Here is a 24,634-nt window from a genome sequence, read left to right as displayed (position 1 = left end):
ATAGACAGCTACAGCATAAAAAGTGAGTGCAGTATCGAGTGTTAGTGTTATTGCGGTGCGGATTTTGTGGATTTTAAGAGATTAGTGAAGATCTAAATTGTGTAAAAAGTGCGTCGCTTCACTAATAACCCTGAGATGCTACAAGAACTACTACATGTAAAAGCGTGGAGCAGCCCAGAGTGGAGGTAACAATACTTATTTTAGTTTTGGTCTTGCATAAAATGCAATGCAAAAATATGAAACTAGATAACAGTAATAATTAACTTGAAAACTGAAAAGCCAATTTGCTAAATTAATTCAAGTGTTCTATTTTGTTTTTCAGAGATTTAAGCGGAGACTTCCGAGTAACTTTTTCATTTCTCGGCAACGTCGGTGAGTTTGCATGTGTTAGGTTACGGGTATTTCCCTGGGATTCCTCTGTCACGTGGCGTGGCGGTAACAATTGTTACACAAATCTTCGATTTCTTAGCTTCATGGATAGGCTCATTCGCGATGGCAACGTGCTTGACTTTGTCGAATAATTTTTTTTTGGCATTTAATTTACCATAGCCTACTTGAAGTTAGAAATTTTGTACGTTGCTAAAAGTGGAATGAGCATCGCGACAGGTAACCATCGCTTACTCGACACTCGCGAGATCGAATTGGGTTTCCTAACTGATGTAATAATCTACGTTTGAATTTACAGATGATGTCGTTTAAGTGGTGGGTTCACCTGAGGTTTGAACGAATTCAATTATTTACATTATTGTTAAATCGATAAAATTCCAAATTCTGGCATAACCTAACGTCATCCAATTGCATCTTATATTATATATCATTATCAATTTTTTAACAGCCAACAAGTATTGATCAAGTGCTGGCTTAGTTCGCTTAGAAAAATGCTAATTGGCATACAGGATGTTTTTAATCAATTTTACAAAAGGTTAATGTACCGATAGTCTGCTAGTATTTAATAAAATAATACATACAATACAGGGGTTGGCGGGATACAACCGCGATACTGTATTCTCAGTAGGCAGACTACGATACAAAAACATTTTGCTCCCAACAGGTAAACAACGAAAATGTAAGTCAGTGACCACGGCGCAAATGATGAAGAATGATGTGTGTTGGAAAAAATGGAGAATCGTTTAGATCGAATATAGGTAACCGGGTAGGTAGGTGGACGTTCTGGGATCCGTCGCGAGGTTTATGCATGCGTGTGTGAGTTTCTCTTTTCCGTTGGGTGGTTCCGTTGGGAAGCAGGCGAGGGTAGGAAGGTCGCGATGAGCCGTGATGTTACTAACTTTTGTAATCCACAGCGTCAAACGATCACAGAAACTTTTTTCCCAAAAGACTCCGTATTCGAGTCTCACGACCATTTGCAAGCATTTGATATTAACGAAATTGAATTTCCCATTTCTTATCACTCTGCAACCATTTTTCAATCGTTATTCAATTCAATTATTTAGACATTACCGATCAGTATTCCATTCAATTGATCTCTGTGATCGTCTGAATGGGCAAAATGCATTTCTGGACCATCTATCGCGTTCCGTGGTACGCTAGATGGGGAGAGATGCTGAGCTCGAAGACTTCGCGTCGAAGAGGACCGCCGACCGTCACGCCACACAATAATGCATGCCCTCCAACCTCCCTCCCGATATCGCTTTGTATTCTGAGAACAACAATCCGCATAGCAATGTATCTAATTTAAAAAGATGCAGATGTGGATTGGGTTTCTAGAGAATTTTCAGGACAAGTTCCTGATAATACAAATTTTTTAATAGTCTAATCTGTCGCCGCCTTATTGCGCGCAGATTAATCACGAGAATTGTACGCAGCTTTTTGCGTGTAAATTAATAACCGGTATCGGACACGTTTTTTTGCGCGTCCATTTTGCAAATAGTATATAAAAAAAGTTACGCATTCTCTATGTGCTGATCTTTCAGCTCTTCAGTCAATTTTTTGACGAATAATAAAGTTTTCTAGTTCCATGCTGCCTTTTGCGCGTGGACTTGATACTTTTCAGTTATGAGAGAAAGTGCGGCATTTGAAAACCTGCGCTTAACGCGCAGGAAAAAAAATCTCGATAGTGTATACTGATAATGGAGAATATTGTTGTAAGCATTTATGAAACATGTCTGAAATGTACAGAAATACTTGTTTAACTGATCGTATTATTTTCTGTTTCACAGAAACAAAACTAATTTTTTAACAAATGCACTGAGAACTGTAGAATGTTCAGTCGAAAAAGATATTCACTTTAATAACCAAAGCAGAAAAAGATGTTTCAATAAATTTAGAATGTGTTTTTTTCATCAATACAACTAATAATTTAAGCAACGAATATTAAAGCGAATATCATCTTGGACTCGACCCATTTTTTGCCAGTGTTATGGCTTATGTGATTGTGCTAACCATACCTTCATCTGTTTCAGCTAATAAAACTTTTAGTCTGTTTCAGATGATCAGATTTTCTGTTTCTTTCAGCTAATCAAACTTTTTGTCTGTTTCAGCTAATAAAACTTTCTACCTCTTTCGGTTAATCAAACTTTTTGTCTGTTTCAAATCAAACCTTTTGTTTGTTTCAGCTAATCAAACCTTTTATCTGTTTCAGCTGCTAATCAAACCTTATGTCTGTTTCAGGTAATCAGACTATCTTTATCAGCTAATCAAACTTTTTGTCTGTTTCAGCTAATCAAACGTTTTAACTTTTTAGCTCATCAAACTTTTTGACGTTTTAGCTAATCAAACCTTTTATCTGTTTCAGCTGCTAATCAAACCTTATGTCTGTTTCAGGTAATCAGACTATCTTTATCAGCTAATAAAACTTTTTGTCTGTTTCAGCTAATCAAACGTTTTAACTTTTTAGCTCATCAAACTTTTTGACGTTTTAGCTAATCAAACCTTTTATCTGTTTCAGCTGCTAATCAAACCTTATGTCTGTTTCAGGTAATCAGACTATCTTTATCAGCTAATCAAACTTTTTGTCTGTTTCAGCTAATCAAACGTTTTAACTTTTTAGCTCATCAAACTTTTTGACGTTTTAGCTAATCAAACCTTTTATCTGTTTCAGCTGCTAATCAAACCTTATGTCTGTTTCAGGTAATCAGACTATCTTTATCAGCTAATAAAACTTTTTGTCTGTTTCAGCTAATCAAACGTTTTAACTTTTTAGCTCATCAAACTTTTTGACGTTTTAGCTAATCAAACCTTTTATCTGTTTCAGCTGCTAATCAAACCTTATGTCTGTTTCAGGTAATCAGACTATCTTTATCAGCTAATAAAACTTTTTGTCTGTTTCAGCTAATCAAACGGTTTAACTTTTTAGCTCATCAAACTTTTTGACGTTTTAGCTAATCAAACCTTTTATCTGTTTTAGCTGCTAATCAAACCTTATGTCTGTTTCAGGTAATCAGACTATCTTTATCAGCTAATAAAACTTTTTGTCTGTTTCAGCTAATCAAACGTTTTAACTTTTTAGCTCATCAAACTTTTTGACGTTTTAGCTAATCAAACCTTTTATCTGTTTCAGCTGCTAATCAAACCTTTTATCAATTTCAGCTTATCAAACCTTTTATCTCTTTCAACTAATCAAACTTTTTGACTGTTGCAGCTAATCAAATCTTCTGTCTGTTTCAATTGATTTGTCCCTTTGTTCGATACTTATATTTCTTACTCATCTAAGCTAATTATATTTTTGTCTGTATCGACACATGTCACTAATTGTATTTTCATCTGTTCCAGGTAACTGAGTTTTATTGACTATACTGAAAAATTAACGTTTCAATTTACAGGCTTAGGTCTGGTTGTACAACCCTTCATACATAGTCAAAACAACTATCTTTTATCCCTAATTAGAACAGTTATCTTTCATCGATAATAAATAGTCAGCGGGTTATATGAACTAAAATATTTCGAACAAACTGCGAATATACGCGAGAACAAATTTATTGGAAAAAACAAGTTATCATAATAACATGTGAAAAAAAGTCATGTGCAATTTTTGGAAGAACGTAAGATCGATCTTGCAAGTATTCTCCGTGGAGTAGGCCTACTGGGGATACCACGTAAAAAAAAACGCGCCAAATGCTCTACCGCTCGCGGTGGTGTGGAAACGAGTATAAGTGAAATTATTTTCACTGGTCAAATACTAACATGTAGTTTTTCAAATGACAATTTTATTCAAATCATGCTTCGATAATGTGTAACGCGTGTGAAATCGTAATACTTTCGGATTTCACTAGTTTAGGCAGAGTGAATTCCACGTAAAAACATTTTTCTTTTTGATAAATTTCGTTTTATAATTAAAGTCAACAAGGTGCACATATACTTTTAGTAATTAAGAGTTTGGAAATCCAACATATTTCTATTTATTGTGCATCTATTTAGATAATATTATTTTTGCCGATATTTTGGAGTTAGATTGGCATTGCTGAATTCGACCCAAATGAATTTGCGTAGTTGAAAAGTATACGGCGTCCATACGGGGTTATATGAAAATTTCAGCCTGTTTCCGTTCGTCATTCCGTTGGCATACTATTCGACTCTGTATTATCTGTGTACACGCGGTGAGCGATGGTAAAATCAGTTCGTTTCGGTTCTTCCTACCGACCGCTTACCGGATTGCGTTGCGCGTGAAGCAACGGCCTCTGTGACCATCGAAATTAGTACCGAAGAAATCGTAGTTTGTGTTGGCGCGGCGATACTTGCCGGGTACAAAAAACCTGAGTAAGACCTTTCTGTCTTGCTAGTTCTCGGTAGTTTTCTGCTATTTCTTCCGCATTGTGCACGCGTTGCACATTGGGAACTACACTGCTGATTTACGAAACGACGGCGACGATGTTGTCTATCGCAAAGGATTCGTTGAAAAAGTCTCACAATTTTTATGTATACAACAAATCATTCACTTGCATAACGTCTCTGCGTGCAAAGTTTACGCGGAATGTCGAAAAGACCCAGTGTCACGAATCGTGCGTGGAAAATGGTACGTTTCTAATGCCGAGAAGTTTAAATAACCTATAAGCATGATGCAATTACAAAAGTGTGAATTCTTGCTTAACAAAAGTTTTCATTGGATAAAGTCCTCGTTGATATGTTCGAAATTTTATCTTTATAATGTTTCAGTCATCCGTCAGCCAAATCACAACACGAAACAAGAGGTAACGATGCAAAGTTCTTCCTCTCATCCGCAGACAATATACAATCAGAAGGGTTTTTTTACTTCTGCACAAAGGTAATATTCGTGACTAGCACACAATTTATGCTCATTTATTCTACACTACAATGTTTTCTTGCAAACAAAACCAGCTCATTCTTAGGCTGTTTCATTTTTGCAATAATACTGATCGTCAGCACCAAATGTTGGAAATAACTTGCCATCAACTTTACTGCACATATATATTTATGATTAATATGATTCGAAGAATGAATACAAAGCCTGGATTGAATTTTTATTTCAGTATTCTTTGTTGCAGGTCTCACGGTAAAGAAATTGAACAGAACATACTTGATGTATTGTTAGCCAATCTTCTGAAAGCTAATGGTATAGACAAGCAGGGTACCTTCTTACACAAGACGATGAGCCATCTCATGGCTGTGAAACTACAAGCGATACATACCACGTTGGAGGATAACTTAAAATTACCTCCTTCCATGCTATATGTGAATAGAACAATTGATCGATACAAAAAACATGAGATACCTTATTTTAAGGTATCAAAGACAGAACAATTTTTGAGAGAAAACGATTCAAGGGCAATGTTATTGTCTAAGAAATTGACAAAAAGTCCTGCTTTGAACTGCATCAACACGTTTCATACCAGTGCATTAAACAGAGTTTCTTTTGATGATGAAATGAACAAAAAAATGCATCATCAAAGGTCACTTGCCAAAGACGACAATGTAGATTTTAATCATCAGCATGAGGACCACAATGATGATTTTCATTTTGAATCAGTAAATTGGTTGAAAGATGAATCAAATAATAAATTCCGTCCAAATGACAAATTGGAAAATGATTCTTTGGCAGAAGCAATGGATTCCTTTGTGGAGAGAACTGTAAGAAGACGGCATGTGAAAAGACATTCTCAAACCTTACATTCAGGTTGTAGCAAAGAAGATCAAAATAAGGGCATGTCAGATACTGCGAAAAAAGTTACCATCAGCCAGGAAAGTATGTCTTTCAGTAGCTTCTATTACTAAAAAGTTGTTAGCAAGTGAATTATGAACTTTTATTTGAATAATTTGACATTTCAAATAACTCAGTAAACTCTACGTGATTCAACTGGTTTATTATTTACAGAACTGGAAAAGTTGTACCCAGATCCACGAAATGCGATGAATAAAATTTATTCCATTGTCAGCACAGAATTCAAAGATCCAAAGTACATGGTGAAAGTAAATTTTGAATCTATATTGCCAAACAAGGGTAAAATAAGAATCTGGCAAGCTACCTACAATGTATTGTGGCCAAGTGAAATGAGTTTCACGGCTATAGCTAAAACAAAAGCAGCTGCTTCTAGCGCAGCAAGTCTTAAGTGCTTACAACATTTGGTATCAAATGGAAATGTGAAAAATGGTGTGCCAATGGTTTATGGCCCTAATGAAATTAACGATATTATGAATTCACCAATCAGAATAGAAATTCGGCCAAAGTTAATTGACAGTGTAAATCAACTTCTAGATCGTTACAGTGAGGTACGCATACTCAATATGTCTAGGCTTGTGATTCGAATCTTAAAACTTATTTACAATGATAATTTGTAGAAATATACATTTATTCATTAGTGGATACATTTTAAGCAAAATTTCCCTTTGCTCTAGGATATAGCACCACTTTTGGGGAATTCCGAAGCTGAACCAAATAATATTAACTCATCACAAATTGAAATGATTGACAGTGACGAAGATATTTACGAAGGCGAAGCGATTTCACCCACAGTAACCAACATGATTCAAGCATCTGATCGCTTACTTGATCCACTTAGAGCAACACCATTAATCCAACATAGTAAAGCGACTCTGGATAAACGAGATATGGAAATGTATCAGAGACTCAAAGCAAGGCAAACTGACAGCCACATCAATTTACCCATCATGAAGTACAGGTGAACTGATTAAGATTGACTAAGAATTTTGAAAAGTAGAGAAAAAATTGTTGAAACCCCACAAATTTAAAGTCTCCAAAAGCTTTGAATCTTGCACTCTGTTATTGGAGATTAACTATTTTTATATTTTAAAATGATGGCTATGTCAATTGCTTTGTTTGTAACAAAACAGTAAGCATGAATCACGTCGATGCCAACAAAAGTTTATTAGGGATCGATTGTACGCTAAGTCGGTGAGATTAAATATGATGAGAGTTAGAGAATATTTTATGCAAATATTACATTTTTCTTTATTAATTTCTGGGGACAAATATACGAAATCAGGAAAAGTGTCAGAAATCAAGTTTTCTGGCATTAGACCTAGCTTTTTCGGAGTGTTTGGATCATTCCAGCAAAATCTTCTTTTTTTTTTTCTCTATCCAATCTGGGACAACTTTTCTGTTTTTTACACGAAAAAAGTCTTCAAAATTACCGATCTGAAGGCATCTGGCCACCCAAGTGACTTGGGAAATGGGTATATTCTAAAAAAAATTCCTAAATTCGAAAGTTTAAAACGGAATATGTTTATCTTCGAACACATAGTACAATACGACCTTACGAATGCGTGAAATAAATTTCAGACAAAAATATTAAAAAATGGTAAGGCAACAGCAATTTTTGTACAGGTCCTCTGTATAACTGGCTAATTTTTATATCACACGACTTTTTTTTGCAAGAGTTCATGTCGAGAATAATAGTATAGTTCTATAGGATTAAAAATTCTAGAGGAAATTGTATTAACAGAGATGTACGAGTTGATAAATTCCATAATTTGCACAACATTCCTCTGAAACTATACAATTGCAAAAAATGTGTTCTACCGTTGTTCAACCATGAAAAGAATTTCCCAACTTTTTTGGAATGGAGGAATGGGAAGGAAATTGTGGAAACATGCGTATAACATTGAAGGTTTTCATGAATTTTACCCGTCTGCCGCTGATCTTTGCCATAGTAATTTTTAAACCGACGATTTAAAAAAAAAAAGAACGTTGCGCGCGCACGTGGCGCGTGTATGACGTATGCATGTTATACGTATAATATGTATGTCAGAACCACGTGGTCCGATCGTCCTTCGCCTTGCCTCGCAAACGAAGGCGCATGTGGCAATGGGGGGCGACCTTGCGCGGGCTCACAACCTCCCTGCAAATTGGCTTATCGCCATTTCATATCGCGAGTAGATTCGCGAATGTGAGGGAGCGACAGTTGTTTGCAAAATTGGGAACATCGTCATCATGACCTTGACCCACCAAATGTACAGCCAACCGGAGTTTTCTACCAGGTTGCCCGCATTTTCAGACTGCGGTGACCCTGGCCGGTTCTACCGCTTGGCAAACGAGGAAGCTCAAGCCTTCTCACCGGCCTTGGTCGGTGCTGGTGGCCGTCAAGTGACGATAAAATACACCCGGCGACCTCCAAGCCACGAGCTGACCGTGATTTTCGCGATACGTGGCCTCCAATCCTCATTTTTCAAACATTTGCGCTGATTGCGCTATGAACGTGCTCAAGAATTAGCCTTGACATGAAATTCAACTGCGAATTATGCAATCACCTTGCGTTTTCACGCGATTTCTTCAAACAATATTTTACTCACTTGCCCATCTAAATTAGATTTCTTAGTCGTGCATAATCGGCAGTAAGAATTGCAAAAATCATTTGAAATTTTTTACCGTTTGCAGATCGATCCTCCGTTGTAAATTACGATACGTTATGCGCAAGTGTCATACGCATTCTTTTTATCTCATAATTTGCGAAGAATAAGTTTTTATCTTTATTCTAACGAAATTTATACGTATTTACGAGCATCTATCGGCATTGGCGATATCTGCGCGAACTCTATTTCGGTCGTATGGTATTCAAGTGGGGGAAGCGTGACGTGATTTGACGCGTATCTTCACCGCTTGACGATACGTAGGAATGTCAAATGACGTATTCATGACGCGCCGAATCCTTGCGTGCGTATTTTCGAACCGTTTTAGATTCTGAACATGCCGACAATAGGTTCAATTTTAGCTAATACTGTCGCAGCAACATGCGGTAATGTGCAACAGTTCAATGAATTTGGTACGTTTAAGTTATTGTGCAATTTGATTATCGATTATACATTTATGCCATATTATTGACGTGCATTGATAAAAATCGAACCTTTACGAATCCTTAATTTTCAATATTTATTTTATACGTGAAGGTAGTTTTATCGGCGTCCCTCAAATATTGAAATCCGGAAAAATTTAGAAACTTAGAAATTTTTGGAAAATTCCAAGTAACTTAGGCGATTTTACTAAAAATCCTATATCAGAGCGTAGTGATAATGCATTTCAAATTATTTCCTGATGTACTATATCCAAGATAATTGGTGCTCGATGTTTATATTAAATAGCGTGTGTCATAAGTGTACAAGACACTTTACCGAATTAAAAAAACTAGGATTTGGCTGAATTGTTATATATTCAGTTTGTATGTACAATGAAAAATACATATGCAACAACAATTTTTGAATTAGAAAATTTGAAGATACGTCAGAAAACTGTTTAGAAAAAATCCCTGATTTCACTAGTATGGTAAACTAGGAGATAGTTCATAAAAAAATTTTATTCTGGTGCTGAAGCAAATATTTATAAATACCAACTGCTTGAAAAAATATGTAACGCTAATCATTTTTGTTTGCATTACAGAGAGGACATCATAAAACAAGTTGAAGATCAGCGTGTTTTGGTTGTGAAAGGTGAACCAGGCTGTGGAAAAAGTACCCAGGTACCACAGTTCCTCCTAGACCATTTTACAAACCATGGAAAAGGAACGAACTGCAATATCGTCATCACAGAACCACGTAGAATATCAGCAATTTCGTTAGCCAAGCGTGTGGCCGCTGAGAGAAACGAAAATTTGGGAGACTCTATTGGTTACCAAGTAAGATTGCAAAGTATCCCGCCAAGTGGGCCGAGTGGCGGGATTCTGTTCTGTTCAACTGGAATACTTTTGCGAAGATTGCAGAACAATCCTAACTTGGTTGGATGTTCACATGTAATTTTGGATGAAGCGCATGAACGGGACTTGAATACAGACGTATTGATTGTATTGCTGAACCGAGCATTGCAAAGAAATCCGAATCTGAAACTGATCATCATGTCTGCCACGATAAACGCTGGCTTATTTGAGAAGTACTTTGATTGCAATACGATCATGGTTCCTGGCTTTATGCACCCAGTGAAAATGCATTTCTTGGAGGATATAATGCGTCTTGGCATTAGGGATATAACGCATCAAGATATGAATCTACCAAACCCATCTGTAAACGCTGAACAACTAGGGAAATTAGTTGAGTGGATCTCAAAAAACAAACCCAACGGTGCTATCTTATGCTTTCTCCCAGGATGGTCTGAAATACTAAAAGTAAAACGATATTTAGAAGAGAGATTGAGCTCTAACACTCACCTGATTCTGCCTGTTCACTCACGGCTTCCTCATTCTGATCAGCTAATGATCTTCAATAAAGCACCTTACGGAATCAGAAAAATAATTCTCGCAACGAATATAGCTGAAACTAGTATAACTATTGATGATGTAGTATATGTTGTGGATTCTTGTGCACACAAGGAAGTTCGGATTCATCATGACACAGGTGGTTGTAGTATTGACAATCAATGGGTATCACAAGGAAATATAAATCAGAGGTAATTGATTAAATATATTTCTCGTAAATGTAATGTAAATTTATTTCACAAACTCCTGATTGAACGATAATATTCGATCAGATAAAGATTTCATTTGGTTTTTCTTCTAAACTCGAACATTTTTTATACCGTTTGTGTATCCAGGAAAGGAAGAGCTGGTCGTGTGCAGCCTGGTGAGAGCTACCATTTCATAACTAAGGATAAATATGAATCGCTTGATAAGTTCCCATTACCCGAAATTATGCGGGCTGAACTCCACAAAGCTGTTTTGGACTGCAAAACGTACACATCGGAAAAAGCAGCAGAATTTTTCTCTCAGATGCCTGAACCACCGAAAATAACATCTGTGCAGCATGCAGTTAACGAATTAATCGAAATTGGCGCGTTAAATAAGAACGAGGACCTGACGGCATTGGGAAAAAGAATTGCACTATTCCCTGTTGACCCTAGACTAAGCAAAGCTATGGTTTACTCTGCTATCTTCCAGTATGTATTAATTTTTTTCTGCTTATGCTGCTAGAGTTGTCCGGGAGTTCACTTTGTTTTCTCACATATTCAAATTTGTACGCTCATTGTACTGGTAGATGAAATTGAAAGTGAAATCTTAACCAAACGTGTTTCACAGAGAGAGAGAGAGAGGTAGGTCGAGTTTGGGGTTAAAAGGAAGAGTGAAAGTAACCCACTGACACCGAAAGTGGGTTACCTCTTGATCTGCTAACATGATTGGAGCAACGATGTCAGGTCGCCAGAAGTAAAAGTGACATTGCTGCTCATTCTCTCACTCTTAGTGTATACATGCATGTATGTTGGTATATTCTCATTCTAACCTGGTTTACCATTTTTCAGGTGCGTAAACCCAATTGTAACACTGACGTCGATACTGTCTTCAGACGTTGAAATATTCATGGATAGGTTATATGACAAATCACCAATGAGAAAAATAAAGGCTGAATTTGAGCCTATGAGCGATCATCTTGCCTTGGCTTGGCTATTCGAGCAATGGAATGTATATGCCAATCAAAGCCAAAACGAAGCTTATCAATTTTGCAAAAAAGCGCAGCTTCAGTTTGGCAGGATGATGCTCTTGAAAGGTTGGCATTTGGAATTAAATAATTTATTTTATACTTTGTTACTTCGGGTTGAATAAAACGAATTATATCGTGCAAAATTTATTTCGCTTTTCCTTGATATGCGGTATTTTTACAATCAAAGCATACGAACCGTTTCAAATTTCTCTTAGCAAATACGTGTTTTTCAATCCATTCATTTTATCTTATTTCTGCTTGCATTGTAGACCTGAAAGATTTGTTCGGTCAGCATCTTGCTCAGTGCCGTATGATTGGCACGTACGAAAATTGGAAAGACTTAGGTTCACATCTAAACACAAATTCAACAAATGACGAGTTGGTACGCGGTGTCCTCCTTGCTGGATTAGGAAGGGTGCTCCAGAGAAGAGATGGAGAATTTAAAAATGGTAGATTCAAGAAGGTTAAGAATGTTATGCTGATGCAGTAAGTACTCGTTGATTCTTATCGATTATACTAGCGTAGCTCAGTGAATTTAATTAGGTGCATTAGATCTCTGTAAGAATAATCTATTCCACTTGATGGAGGATTTAGCTATGATTTCTATTCCATTTATATAGGTATTCAAATTATGGTGTGTCGGATATAAATTGTGTGTTTAGGCGTTTTAATACCATAATCCATATGTTTACAGAGATGGACGGAGAGCAACTTTAACACCTGATAGCGTCAATTATAACAGAGAAAAATGGCCAAGTCCTTACCTCACCTACCAACGGCATGTTCACAGCAGTGAAAGAAGAACTACTCTTATTCGGGAAAGTAGTATTATTTCACCACTCACCGTCTTATTGTTCACTGAAGGAAATATTGAGGCACATAATGTGAGTTTTGTTTCGAAGTTAAATTTCGTTTTGTAGTTACGGAATGGAACTAAGTGTAGATGAATTGAAGGTTTAAGTTATACAATTTCTTCAACATTTGAGTATTTGACATCCAATTTGTTTATAGTACTATCTGTGACCATATACCATATCTATAGGTATATGGTACATTCAATATTTCAAGTTCTGCTATCCATCTTCATAAAGCGAAGTAATTTTTATTCATTAATCTATTCCAACATTGAAATTTTACAGTATCGGAAAAACAAAGTCGAAACTACCGATGTCTTACTGACATTCCAAGATAAGAAAAACGTCCGGCTCATTTGCAGCGAAGAGTAAGAATGCGTTTTTAATTATTCCTCCACCTCAACTAATCTTTGTCCATTATTCACTCTATTTATATTGTAACCATTATCTTTACAGAACTGCAGACTTGTTACTGAATCTGAGGAGTTCGTTGCAGAATGTAGTGCGTTACTTAATCGAAAACCACGGTTTGGCTAATTGTGACGAGAACATCAGGGCTATTGAGTCGTTTAAAAAAGAACTATTCAATTTACTCTGTAAAATTTTAAACGAAGCAAATGGACTGGATGATCAATCTGAAGGGTCTATTCGTCAAGCTGAAGAAGAGTGGTAGTATCAAGTTAGTATGGTTTTTCTCCAAGAAACATACTTTCTGTTGGTGCGATATATGTTTTAATTGTGACATCCCGATGCAAAACTGGACTCTTTCAATATACGTTGTGGTCATTTGGTGAAGTTAAAAACAAAGTTTTTCGTAAGGGTTTCATGCCCTGCGCTAAGTGTTGTAGGGTAACCCAGTGATCCTATTATTCTTATGAAACGTCTACTTCACCGAATCCTCTCAGTGTAACACCGTATTAGTCCAAGTATAAGTCAAGGTTTTTTGTCGCCGATATTTCCGTAAAAATTCGTGCTTAAGTTATACGCGGGATTTACTTACATTCGGGACATGTTTGGAAATTTTATTTATCGCTGGAAAAAACTCATTTTCAACTTAAGTATTCATAAATATGTATAAAAAGGTAATATTAAAAATAAATATTCCTACTTCTGTGATGATAACATGTCATAAAATGCGACTTATATTCGATTCCTATAAAAAATTCGTGAAAAGAAGTCGAAAAAATGGGGGGCGAATTATGTTCAGAATTGACTTATACTCAGGGTAATACGGTATTTGTTAATTTGAATAACGTCGTGAAAAGCTTTATTGAAAACTATTAAATTTAAGATAGTCCGTCAGCTGGATGTTGGACGAATTCATAGTTGATATGTATTATAATTTATTCAAGTATTATAATTGTTTCCTATGATATAGTATATAAATGTAAATTTGTATCAAATGAAGCAATTCTCAGAATACTTATTTCATGGCTATTAAACCACTCAAGCTTTAAGATTTATAGAGATAGATGGACTCTAGGGGTATTGCATAAAATTTTTCTCAGATTTGTTTTTTGTGGGTTGGACTGTTTGTATGTTCAGTAATTGGACCAGTCTACCAATGGGTTGAGATGTTTTGAGTTGAGGTAAAAAAGACGGATACTTCATACGATTTAGTGTTAATAAATTTCAGTTGGACATCTCGCATACAACTACTTTTGTAAAAATTGTGGAAACTTGGTTACTAGATCTAGTCACCTTGTTGCCTAAGAGTTTTGAATCTCCTTTTAGGAACTTTATGTCGCTAATAGTGAACTAATTAATGCTCAGACATTGTTTAAGTTGGCGCAGTATTGCATGCAGAGGTAGCGTTTCAGTGGACGTGTTGTAACTGCAATGACTAATACACAGGCTGTTGAAATTTGTATAAAATGTTAGATTCACTTTGCCATTCTTTTTAATATTATCTCGTGTGATATATATTCATTTATTGTATATTATATTATTTAATACAAGATTAAATTATACTAAGAACAGCCTTAAATAAGTTAACGTTTTACACATCTATAATATTTTGATATTAGAGCAATATAAAGTGACATTGCTTGTATATAAAATGATGGTCATCACTTTCCTGTATAATTTTGATTTCGTTCACAACTTGGTCCCGAGCCCGGATCTTGTATAATTCATAAAAAAATATAATAAAATATAACTTCACGTCCAAGTCGTCTCAGTTACAGCACGGTACACGTCTTTGACTGGAAACAAAATAATCAATTACGAAAGGTAGAAAGTACAGAGAACGCTCCGAAAATACGTCGTATAAACAAAAGTACAGAGTTGTCCACGATGCTTACTTTCACTTTTGAATTAGATGCACTGCCTCCATTAACGCCATTTTGCAATTCCTGTTTTTTCCCTTTGAATAGTTTCGCAATTTTTCCTATAACACGAAACGTTTCTGTTTTTATTGGTATTGTATCGGGGAAAAAATTGTTTTACCTAACAGAAATTCACATACCTGTTTTTTGCGGCGGAGGTTCTATTACATCAGCATCGTCCTGCGCCGTTTCCGTCTCTCCTTTTTCCTGTTCCTTTTCAAGTTCTTCTTCGTGTATATTGTTCTCTTTTTCTTCCGTTTGTCGATCACTGTCTGGAACCGGTTGTTCTTCTCCATTTATTGATCGAGCTGCTTTAGAACTTCGCCGCATATCCGATTTCTTAATTGTTTCCTCAAGCTCATGAATTTGATTGTTTTCTTCAAAAGGACTGTTAGAATCCCCAGTTCCATTCATCGACACGTTACCGGCGCTTTTTGCCGATTTGTTCGAAAGTGATGCACTCTTCCCTTCTTTCACCGCTTCATCCGACAGACCAGATTTTTGTCTCGGTGGCTTAGGAGGAGGGATTTGATGTTCGTCCATGGGAGATGCTGGCTTTTTCATTGCCAAGGCAGAGCTAACGGGTGATTTAATTTGCCTATCAGTCGATCGATTACTTCTCGCTGAAATGGTAGATCTCAAACTAGCGGTCGCTGATTGCATCCTTTCCACCGATTGCTCGGCGTTGTCTACTCTTCCAGAATCGTCTTTGTTCGTCTGATTGTTGTTCGTTGTTTCGTCAGTTTCGTTGGCTAGTTCGTTCAGCAATTCTTCAGTCTTATTCTCTTCCTCTATATAGTCGGCGAGCTTCTTAGGGAATTCCGGTTTCTTAATATTGTTCATCGCGTCGGTAACACTGCCCATCATACCCTCGGCGGTTTTTTTCACCACCTCGACGTCTTTCTTGACGGTATCGGTAACATTTTTCACCACGTTTTCGACGTTGCTCTGTAGTTCCGTCTTCGCATTCGTCAAAGTATCCTTCACCTTATCCTTCGTCTCTGTAATGCTATTTTCAACAGATTTTATCGCGTTGTCGAGATCGTTCTTGTCTGGCAATATGTCACCTGCAATTCGACCAAGCGCCGCGATCTTCAACGGTGGCAGAGAATTCTTCCTCGCGACGTGTTCCTGAAATCCGAGACTTGGACTTTATACTTCGCGACAATGATTAAACATATTAAATTTTTTTTGATGTATCGGAATTTACCGGTTCCACACTGGCAGGCTCTTCCTCGACTTCTTCGCGTCTTTTGCCGATGAGAATTGTGTGACAACCGCCGCATGAGACCTATGAAACAATTTAGAAATTTGTCAATGGCGGTCGAAAGTTCACAACAAATATTGCAGTAACATATGTAATTGTTCATACATCGGTTATCATGAGTTCTTCATATTTAGCCCCATACGTTATTTCGTGGACGTTGTTTTCATTTTCTTCAAGACCGAGTTTCCCGTGTCTTCCATCGCCGCACATAAACAGCTTGCCAGATTCTGTAAAAATCATGTATTTTGTTTAAAGAAAAAAAACCGTGAGTCGACGGCGCTCAATATTTCGTTCTTAAACGTAACTTCGTTTTTTCTTGAATATGCCAACATTCTTTCCGTCGACTACCCAGGTAGCACATATCCAATTTGAAATTTTTTATTCAGGTTTAATTGAATGCGACTAAGTTTGGACTCTAACTCTGATTTTTATGATACCCAAAATTGAGTTATACTTCGTACCAGTTCAATTCTTGCCTATAAAAAATTTCCGGTTAAGCAATTCGACACAATATTATAAACGAAAAAGCCACAACGTAGATAACGATGGTTAAGTGTCATTGTTTTAATTGCCGAATACTCAAACCGGAATAAAAATAAGTCAAACGCGTCGTGAAATTTTTTCTTTTTCTGTCTTTTATCAAATTTAATTTGGGTTTCATAACTTCAAATCTTGTAGCGCGTAACGCTAGCCTTTTAAATTTGTACCCCCAGTCCAACTAAAATCCTGTTTCTTGATCGATGATAAATGATAAAAATGCAGGAAGCATTTTTCCGTCATTATCGGTACACGCAATATTTATTACCTACCCGTAACTAAAGCCGTGTGACTTTCTCCGGCAGCGATTTCGGTGATAACTTCTCCCTCGGAAACGCCACGGGGAAGAAGCTTCGGCGTTTGTACTTCTGTTACGTCAACACCCATCCCTAATTGCCCGCTGACGTTGCTTCCGAAGCAGTAGAGTTGGCCGGTTTCTGAACGTGAAAAATTTAACGTTACGTCGCTGTTTTCTGTATCTTCGATTTCAGAGTAGCTGCATGAAGCACGCCAATTTCGATTCTTTCATATCCTTTGCAGACAACTTCGAAGCAGCTCAACTCTGAACTAAAAATATTGATAGCAATTTATCGTTTACCGGTTAGAACGAGACTGTGGTGTCCTCCACAAACGATCTTCGCAGCTGGACCCGGAAGCTGCAACTGTTTCGGAGCGGCTTGGGTAGAGAAGTTGACAACGATTCCTAGCTTGCCACTTTCAGCCTCGCCACAGACGTATATGAGGCCGCTTTCTTAAAAAATAATTAAACTTGATTGGTAAAAGGAAAGTGAGAAAGAGATTAAAAAATCCGAAAAAATATTCGCTGGTCAATGACCATAGAAGTAACTTTCTTGGAGATGAGCGAATACATTTTATTGACTAAACCTGTTTTTTTTTCCATAGGATCAAAAGTATTTCTTATTACTCGTCAAACTGACAAGTGCTAACACTATAATTTATCGATTCTTCTAGTATATGTACCGGTCAAAAACGCCGTGTGATAGTATCCGGTGCTGATCGCTTTTATGATTTCTGGAATCGGAACCTTCGTCGGCTTGTTGACTAAACCGGAAGTACCGGCCAGCCCTAACTGTCCCTCAAGATTACTGCCCCAGGCGATGACTCCCCCGTCACTGAGAAGTGCCATAGAATGATGAGACCCAGCGGCGACCTGCGATATGCTTGGTCCAGCCGATCCGCAATCGTAAATCAGAACAGGAGTAGTCGAACTGTCTCCAGCAGCCAATCCTCCGCGACCTAATTGACCTTCCTGGTCGCTTCCGCATGCAAAGATCTTTTGACCACCTGGACAATATGCAATATGCAATATACTTCACTTCCTTTATCTTTGTGATATATTTGTTATTATACTTTGCGATTTGGTGTGCGTTTGATATTCGAGAAACTCTCAAGTCGGACCTCGGGGACTTTTACCTGCTTGAAATCAGACGTCCAATCAGTCTCGGGTAGACGGGTTGCACGTATTCAAAGGACTCTTTCATTTCTAATGAGCTTTCGGGTACGAGAGGATCGATAGGCGTATATATCTGTCTCTTGATAATCGGGTGAAGTGTATCGTTCAATATAAGAGGTTGGTGACCTTACGATCTTATCAAATAGTGCGAGTGCTTAGATCAGATTTGATAAAGAAATCGAACGCTTACCAGTACATATCAGAGTGTGAGCTCTTCCGCACGCAACGTTAGTCACCTTTTCTGGTTTCAGGACTGAAAGGGGTCAATGATTTAAAAAAAGTAAAATACACGAAAGACGATGACTTTTTTTTGTATCTACATAACGGTTCTCACGCTACTCACTCTTTACGCAAGACGGTTTGCTAACGTGGTTCTTGTGCCCGAGGCCCAACTGCCCCCAGTCATTGCTCCCGAAGACGAAAAGTCTGCCGCTTTCTGAAAAAGCAATGGTAGAAAATTATGTTCAATATTTTATGCTATTGAGTTTTTAGCTAGCATATCGTTCACTGAGAAATGTTGAAGAAAAGAAAACCATTGAGGTGGTAACTACGAGGAGTGAAAATGTTTACTTCAAAGATAACGTTTTTCGCACCGGCCTCGCATCCGATAGCGTGTATCTGTAGCCTTTACTTGAACGCGCATACAAGGAAACGAGTGAGGGTAATAAGCGCTTTCTTTTTTCTCCCTGAATTTACGAGTGGGCAGCCAACGTTACTTGGGCATAAGTTGTGAGCAGATTTAGAAGGGCAAGCGGTGCTTTTCTAATCGACTTATGTTAATTTGACTCAAGGCAGCTTTCGCTATAGCTACGAATGGTATGTGCAATGGTGGCGCGTTGAATACTTTTATACAGTTTTTTAAGTCACGATGAGTAATCACTTGAACCTGGTGATTGGCGTTAGTTTCTTTCACCACATGCGTCAGCGCGATTGCAAAATAAAAAAAATCACTTCGAACGAACAGAGTCGAAAGACATTGTTGAAAATTTTCGACTACATTCAAGACCTAAAAGCAGAGTTATTCTCCTTTTTTTTGCGTTAAAATTAAACTTCAGTTTATCGACTAGCAAAAGATGGTTTTTTGGTAACACCTGCGACACGGAGCTTTTCCCTCCATAACCGTTATTCGCCTGCATCTTCTTCATCTAAAATGCTACCCTTCTACTCGAAAGCTTCGCTGCACCTCACATGAGCGTTTGCAACGTTAACAGGCGTACAATATTTGCATTATTGATTCCCAGGCATAACTGGACAGTGGGCATTCCGTGTGCGTGTGTATATTGTGTGCAGAATATAGTGTAGACAGAACAATGTGCAGGAATAATGGTTTGCGCTGCTACCCGTCGGACCTAGCATCAGAAATTGCAAATCGGGTTAGCTTCGATCCTGAACTTTACACTCGCACCTCGGGTCCTGTGACTTTTGCTCTTTGTCCTGACAAGAACCGTACATTCTAATGAACGCGAACGAAGGTCAGGTGAGGACGGGGTCGGTACAGGACCTTTTGCAGCGTCGAGATTGCGTGAAGGGATAAGAATCCAAGCCGCGTTCTATACATAAGACTTCGCCGAAGCAGTATAAATGCTAATATATCCTTACCAATTCTATCGCGTCCTCAGAACCCCTGCGGTTATTTTTGGCTCATATAGTATGCCACCTCTAATGCCGTTGTGTATTTTCTCGCCACTACGTGCGACCCCGAATTTTTCTTCAAACATGAAACTTTTTAATCCTGATGAGGATTTACTGTTTTTCGGTGGTCTTTGAACGCAGAGTAAAATAGCTGGGCATGTATGTACGTACATACATACATACGCATACTCGTAACAATAAGAATGGTATGCCATATTCAACTTCTCGTTCGCGTCGTCCAGTCATTCGCGACACGAGGACACGGTTGTTCCGTTAGGTATAGATTGCTCGGTATTGCGACTGCGATGTCGTCGTTACGTGACCGTTCCTCGGCTATAGCATACCGCGGTTGATCGAAGGTTTTTTTTTATCGGCCTGTTGATCTAACAATAAGTTTTAGCCAACGCATGCGAAACTCATAGATCAATCCCGGTGAATAGAACAAGTCATATGCTAATTCTCTTATCGCAGGGTTCTGCAATATACATGTATAAAGTATAATACACGTACACCATTCGCGTTAAGTTGCAAATTAATCCTATCTGCAACGCGATGGTATGTTTTAAAGGTATTGCCTCAGAATTTTGGGTAACTGTAGTCTTGCATGCACAAGAGGTATCGGTTATTTCCCGTTTGCAAAACTTGGGAAACTATTTTGTAAAGAGATTCGTCTCTGCGGGCGAATTGTATATTTGTTTTTTTTTTTTTTTTTATCAAAAACAAGGATTCGCAGGAATATTGACGCTTGGGAAAAATTCAGTGATAATACCCTTGTAAAATGAAAATGTGAACACGTGGCCGTTTGATTGAACAGCTGCTTGATATTCGTTCACGTATATCGATTTTTACGTAAATCATTTAGCTTGCCAGAACCTTAATCGATACTACGCATCACCTGTCGCATATGTCGGTTCCTCGTATACTTATGTACGTATAGGTACACGTATGTACGTGTGGCACCATTACGTCTAAATCTAATCGCACAGTTCTTTTATCCGGGCAGCAGGCGCTACCGTCAGGTGAGAAATACGGGTATATGTACATACGTGTTAAATTTACTGATTCTACACTGCTACTTGACCATGACGCGAAGCCATATTACGAGGACGGTAATTGCGAAGTGAAAATTATTGAAAAGGTACCTGTGCGCAGAAATTTAGTGTGTCTGTTGTGAACTTGTAGGTACGTTCTGCAGTTTTGAACATCGCTGCGCTTTGGAGAGATTGACACATCCCAGTAACGATATGGTGAAGGTTTTGCAGATGCTTATAGTATTCAGAGGGAATTCCTGGAAAACTGGCAATTCGCGCTGAAATTGCCATTTTTACAGCCACCCACTGAGAAACGAATTTAAAAAAATAAATTGACACAATGTCGAATTTTCAAGAACGTGAAAATCGATTTCATAGAATTTTTAAAATACACAGAAAGTGGAAGCATAGAAAAGTCAAATGGAGCTGTGATATAAAATTGTAACAACGAATAAGAATATAACGGCATTGTGACTGTTCTATATTCTGATTTTCTATACCTTACCTTTTGTTTTGACTTTTCTGTACTTCGGTTTTCTACATTTTGAAATTGTATGAAATACACTTTCGCGTACTTGAAAATATGATATTGTTTTCTCTTTATTGAGTGATTTTTCTAAATTTTTGACGACACCCGAATTCATCAATTCTACACATCGTCGCATACGACGGTGTTCAATGTTGATTATATCATGATGACGCACAAACGCCGTAGAAATCATTTTATAAGAATATACGGGAGTTTTTAAAAAAATAACCGGGAATATACAGGAATTTTGAATTCTTATATCGCTGGACACCCTGTATTAGCTGTATACCACAGTGCCCTAAAAAGGAATACTAATTATTTGGCAAAAATTACGAGAAATAATAAGTTCCGCTCAATTGGAGTTTCAAAGATGATGTCGAGGGTACAGGAAAAGTTACAAGCAAACGTGGTTTACAACTCTTGCTAAGAGAAATTTTTAAGTGAACATTGCACAGCCATTCGCCTTTTTCGGATATGCTATCTTTACAAATTATCGCACCGTGACGCTCGTCATCAAATTTCGATAACACGATATGGAAGGCTGGAAGGATTTATTGCCGTTTTCGGCATATGTAGGTGCAGAGGTACCGGAGTAAGTTGCATGGCTGAAAAAATTTCAAGTCTAATCATTACAGCAGTGATGGCACTCACGGCATATGACGGCCGAGTGCTCGTCCCCGCAAACGATGGATACCACCGGGTCCTGTCGGATGAAAAAATGCGAAGCGAAGTTATCGGCAAATCTGCTGCGTCCGATAGTGAATACCGCCCCGGTATCTGAAACAGAAGATCTTTCCTTAACGATTCTCTAGTTGAGCTTGCAATTAGCGATAACGTTGGGTCTTAGGTGCACTGATGAAGAGAACTTTTATTACACCATCATCGTCGACTTGATGGCCGACTTTGAGAGCTTGTAATTTACTCTTGATGAATTTCAAGCGGGAATCACGTCATTCGGGTATTTGCTGGCACCTTAAAACCACACATTATGTGCAATATCAGCTTCGAACGTTATGTACGGAATTCGAATAATTGTCTACCTTGGTGCTCTCGGGTAAACAAATCGTGTGTGCTTCTCGCTACGTGAAACACGTGCGAGCGGTAAACAATAATATTGAGCTGATATGTAGTATTGATTTCTGTAGTCGATTTCAGGGAGTACAATTGAGCGAATTTTATTTTTGAAACTGGCTTGTGATGGTCGGTTCTGTCCCAATAATGTACCACATCAACCGCCTAATCTGAACAAGTTTAAATTGAATGGAATGGTGCCGTTTGAATAGTTGTGAATAGTGGATTGGTATAGTTTTAAATTCGTCAGACTTCGCATTCCAGGGTGGCGACACGCTGGAAAAACGGGAATAGTCAGGGAAGAGCCAGGGAATTATAATGGTTTTCACTAAAAAATGTACTTTTTTTTATAAATTGTTTTCAAACTTCAACCGTGCTTCTTAAATTTAGCTAATCTCGCTTTCGGAAATGGTATTATGCAATTTCAACCGTTTCCTCCCATGCCCCTCTAACTTCTGGTGTTTCTGGTCGTAAAAGCCATGCAACATTACGCAAGTTCCGTGGAAAAAGGTCAAAGGAATTCTAAATTTTTTCCGGCAAAAGTTAGGGAAAATTTGTTGCCACCCTGTATTCGCTTGATTGTTGTAACGAATTGTAAAATCGCGGGGAGAAAAGAAAAATGAAATTCGGGAACGAAACGGAGGTGAACAGGATGCATCAACGATTATATCCGCATATCAGACGATGGTGATGTGTAAAATAATTTTTTTTTTAAATTCAAACTTTTGGATTTGGCGAGAGAAAAAGACCCAGTACCATGCAGCCAATGTACCAATCCTGAAAAGATTGAGGTATAATCGATAATAATGTAATACAAGTAATAAAAACGTAATGATACGTTACACGCAAATTGTGATTTTCCTTAACTTTTTATCGCCGCGTTGATGGCGGTCGAAATGTCAACAGATTAGAAACTACGATTACATTGATTTACCACTTGAACGAAGTATTGCCAACTTTTCGCGGTATCGAGACGAATTAACCAACCGCTTTATCTGTCCTGTAGTTGGTGTGCGTATGCCACGTATGTGACAATAGACGTCATTATAACAAAAAAACAAACTTATATTCGGAATATATATATATTTCTTAGGCCCCATATTTTTTAAATAAATGTCAGAGGGTGAAGGGAGCTTGCTAGTTTTACAAGTTTTAGGAGTGGAGTTACGTCTCTTCAATAAATGTACCTATAAACGAACGTATAAGTCCGCGAAACTTTTTTCTATCAAATGTTCGCAACTTCGCAGATTTCGACGATAAGATTACTGAAATATTTGATGGAATAACAATGCACAGTGAATTTTTTCAACGTTATACTGTTCCAATTTCTGTACAAATTCGCATCGTTGTATTCAATCCTTTCAACTATTGAATTCCGTGGATCGAAATGAGAATTGGGAATAATTTTTTCAGCAATTTTCTATCTTCATGTGAATTTGCTTATACTGTTAGTTGTCGGAATATTTCGATTTAGAATTTTTCCTAACCGCAAGTATAAAAATGTTTTTTTTTTTTGGACCAGAAGAAAGAAAAATACGTCGAACAAATTACGATCTAGATGATCACTTTCGATCTTTGGATGAACGGTAAAAGTCTTTCAGCAAGTTTGAATCTGATTGTCTATAGCGAATACTTTACATTTCCGTTATTCGAACGTGAAACAGATTTACAATGAAAAGAGAATATCAATTAATTGCTTCGAACTTAGTTTTCCCAGTAATGAGGGTAGGAACGAGTCATTTTATACCTATGGCATTGGTGTTGCGTCTAAGACCACGACTTTGATCTAGTTACTTGCTTATAACTTATTCACGATGAAATTATTCCGCCAACCGGCAATTACAACCGCGAGACACGTCTGATAAAAGAAAGAATACTTTTTCTTTGTAAAAATACGAAAAACTGTCAGCGTAAAGATTCTAATAATCATAGGAATACAATGGATACCATAAAGCAAGGTAAATATCGTGTAAAATATGGAAAAAGTACGATCGCTTACCCGGTATGTTGTCTATATCCGGCAGACCCATGTTTGTGCCTTGTGTCGCGCAACCCGACTGACATTTGTGGCAACACCAACACCGCG

The 24,634-nt window shown here is 37.6% G+C and overlaps 2 protein-coding genes across 5 annotated transcripts; one reads left to right on the top strand and one right to left on the bottom strand.

The window, feature by feature from the left end:
• Positions 1-4,734: 4,734 nt before the first annotated feature.
• LOC124296772 (ATP-dependent RNA helicase DHX30-like) lies at positions 4,735-17,554 on the top strand. 2 transcript variants are annotated; one of them, XM_046747115.1, is made up of 13 exons: positions 4,735-4,969; positions 5,110-5,218; positions 5,460-6,157; positions 6,287-6,681; positions 6,808-7,091; positions 9,803-10,801; positions 10,946-11,287; positions 11,648-11,892; positions 12,096-12,312; positions 12,521-12,710; positions 12,966-13,048; positions 13,137-13,359; positions 17,417-17,554. In XM_046747115.1, exons 1-12 carry the CDS (start codon positions 4,825-4,827, stop codon positions 13,351-13,353), a joined length of 3,924 nt encoding a protein of 1,307 aa, XP_046603071.1. In that variant the 5' UTR covers positions 4,735-4,824; the 3' UTR covers positions 13,354-13,359; positions 17,417-17,554. The 2 variants fall into 2 exon arrangements, with proteins under 2 accessions (XP_046603071.1, XP_046603070.1); XM_046747114.1 differs by lacking the exon at positions 17,417-17,554 and having other exon boundaries at positions 4,736-4,969; positions 13,137-14,102.
• Positions 13,636-24,601, bottom strand: LOC124296773 (X-linked retinitis pigmentosa GTPase regulator). 3 transcript variants are annotated; one of them, XM_046747116.1, is made up of 12 exons: positions 24,548-24,601; positions 22,129-22,254; positions 18,629-18,721; positions 18,476-18,538; positions 17,793-18,116; positions 17,410-17,562; positions 17,084-17,248; positions 16,380-16,501; positions 16,218-16,298; positions 15,148-16,138; positions 14,984-15,087; positions 13,636-14,884 (listed from the first exon to the last, which is right to left on the bottom strand). In XM_046747116.1, exons 1-12 carry the CDS (start codon positions 24,576-24,578, stop codon positions 14,861-14,863), a joined length of 2,277 nt encoding a protein of 758 aa, XP_046603072.1. In that variant the 5' UTR covers positions 24,579-24,601; the 3' UTR covers positions 13,636-14,860. The 3 variants fall into 3 exon arrangements, with proteins under 3 accessions (XP_046603072.1, XP_046603073.1, XP_046603074.1); XM_046747117.1 differs by having other exon boundaries at positions 14,984-15,069; XM_046747118.1 differs by lacking the exon at positions 18,476-18,538.
• Positions 24,602-24,634: the final 33 nt, after the last annotated feature.

The sequence above is a fragment of the Neodiprion virginianus genome, chromosome 1 (genome assembly GCF_021901495.1).
Source record: "Neodiprion virginianus isolate iyNeoVirg1 chromosome 1, iyNeoVirg1.1, whole genome shotgun sequence".
NCBI lineage: Eukaryota > Metazoa > Arthropoda > Insecta > Hymenoptera > Diprionidae > Neodiprion > Neodiprion virginianus.
Note: the sequence above shows the minus strand (reverse complement) of the source record. Positions and strands in the feature narration are given on the sequence as shown.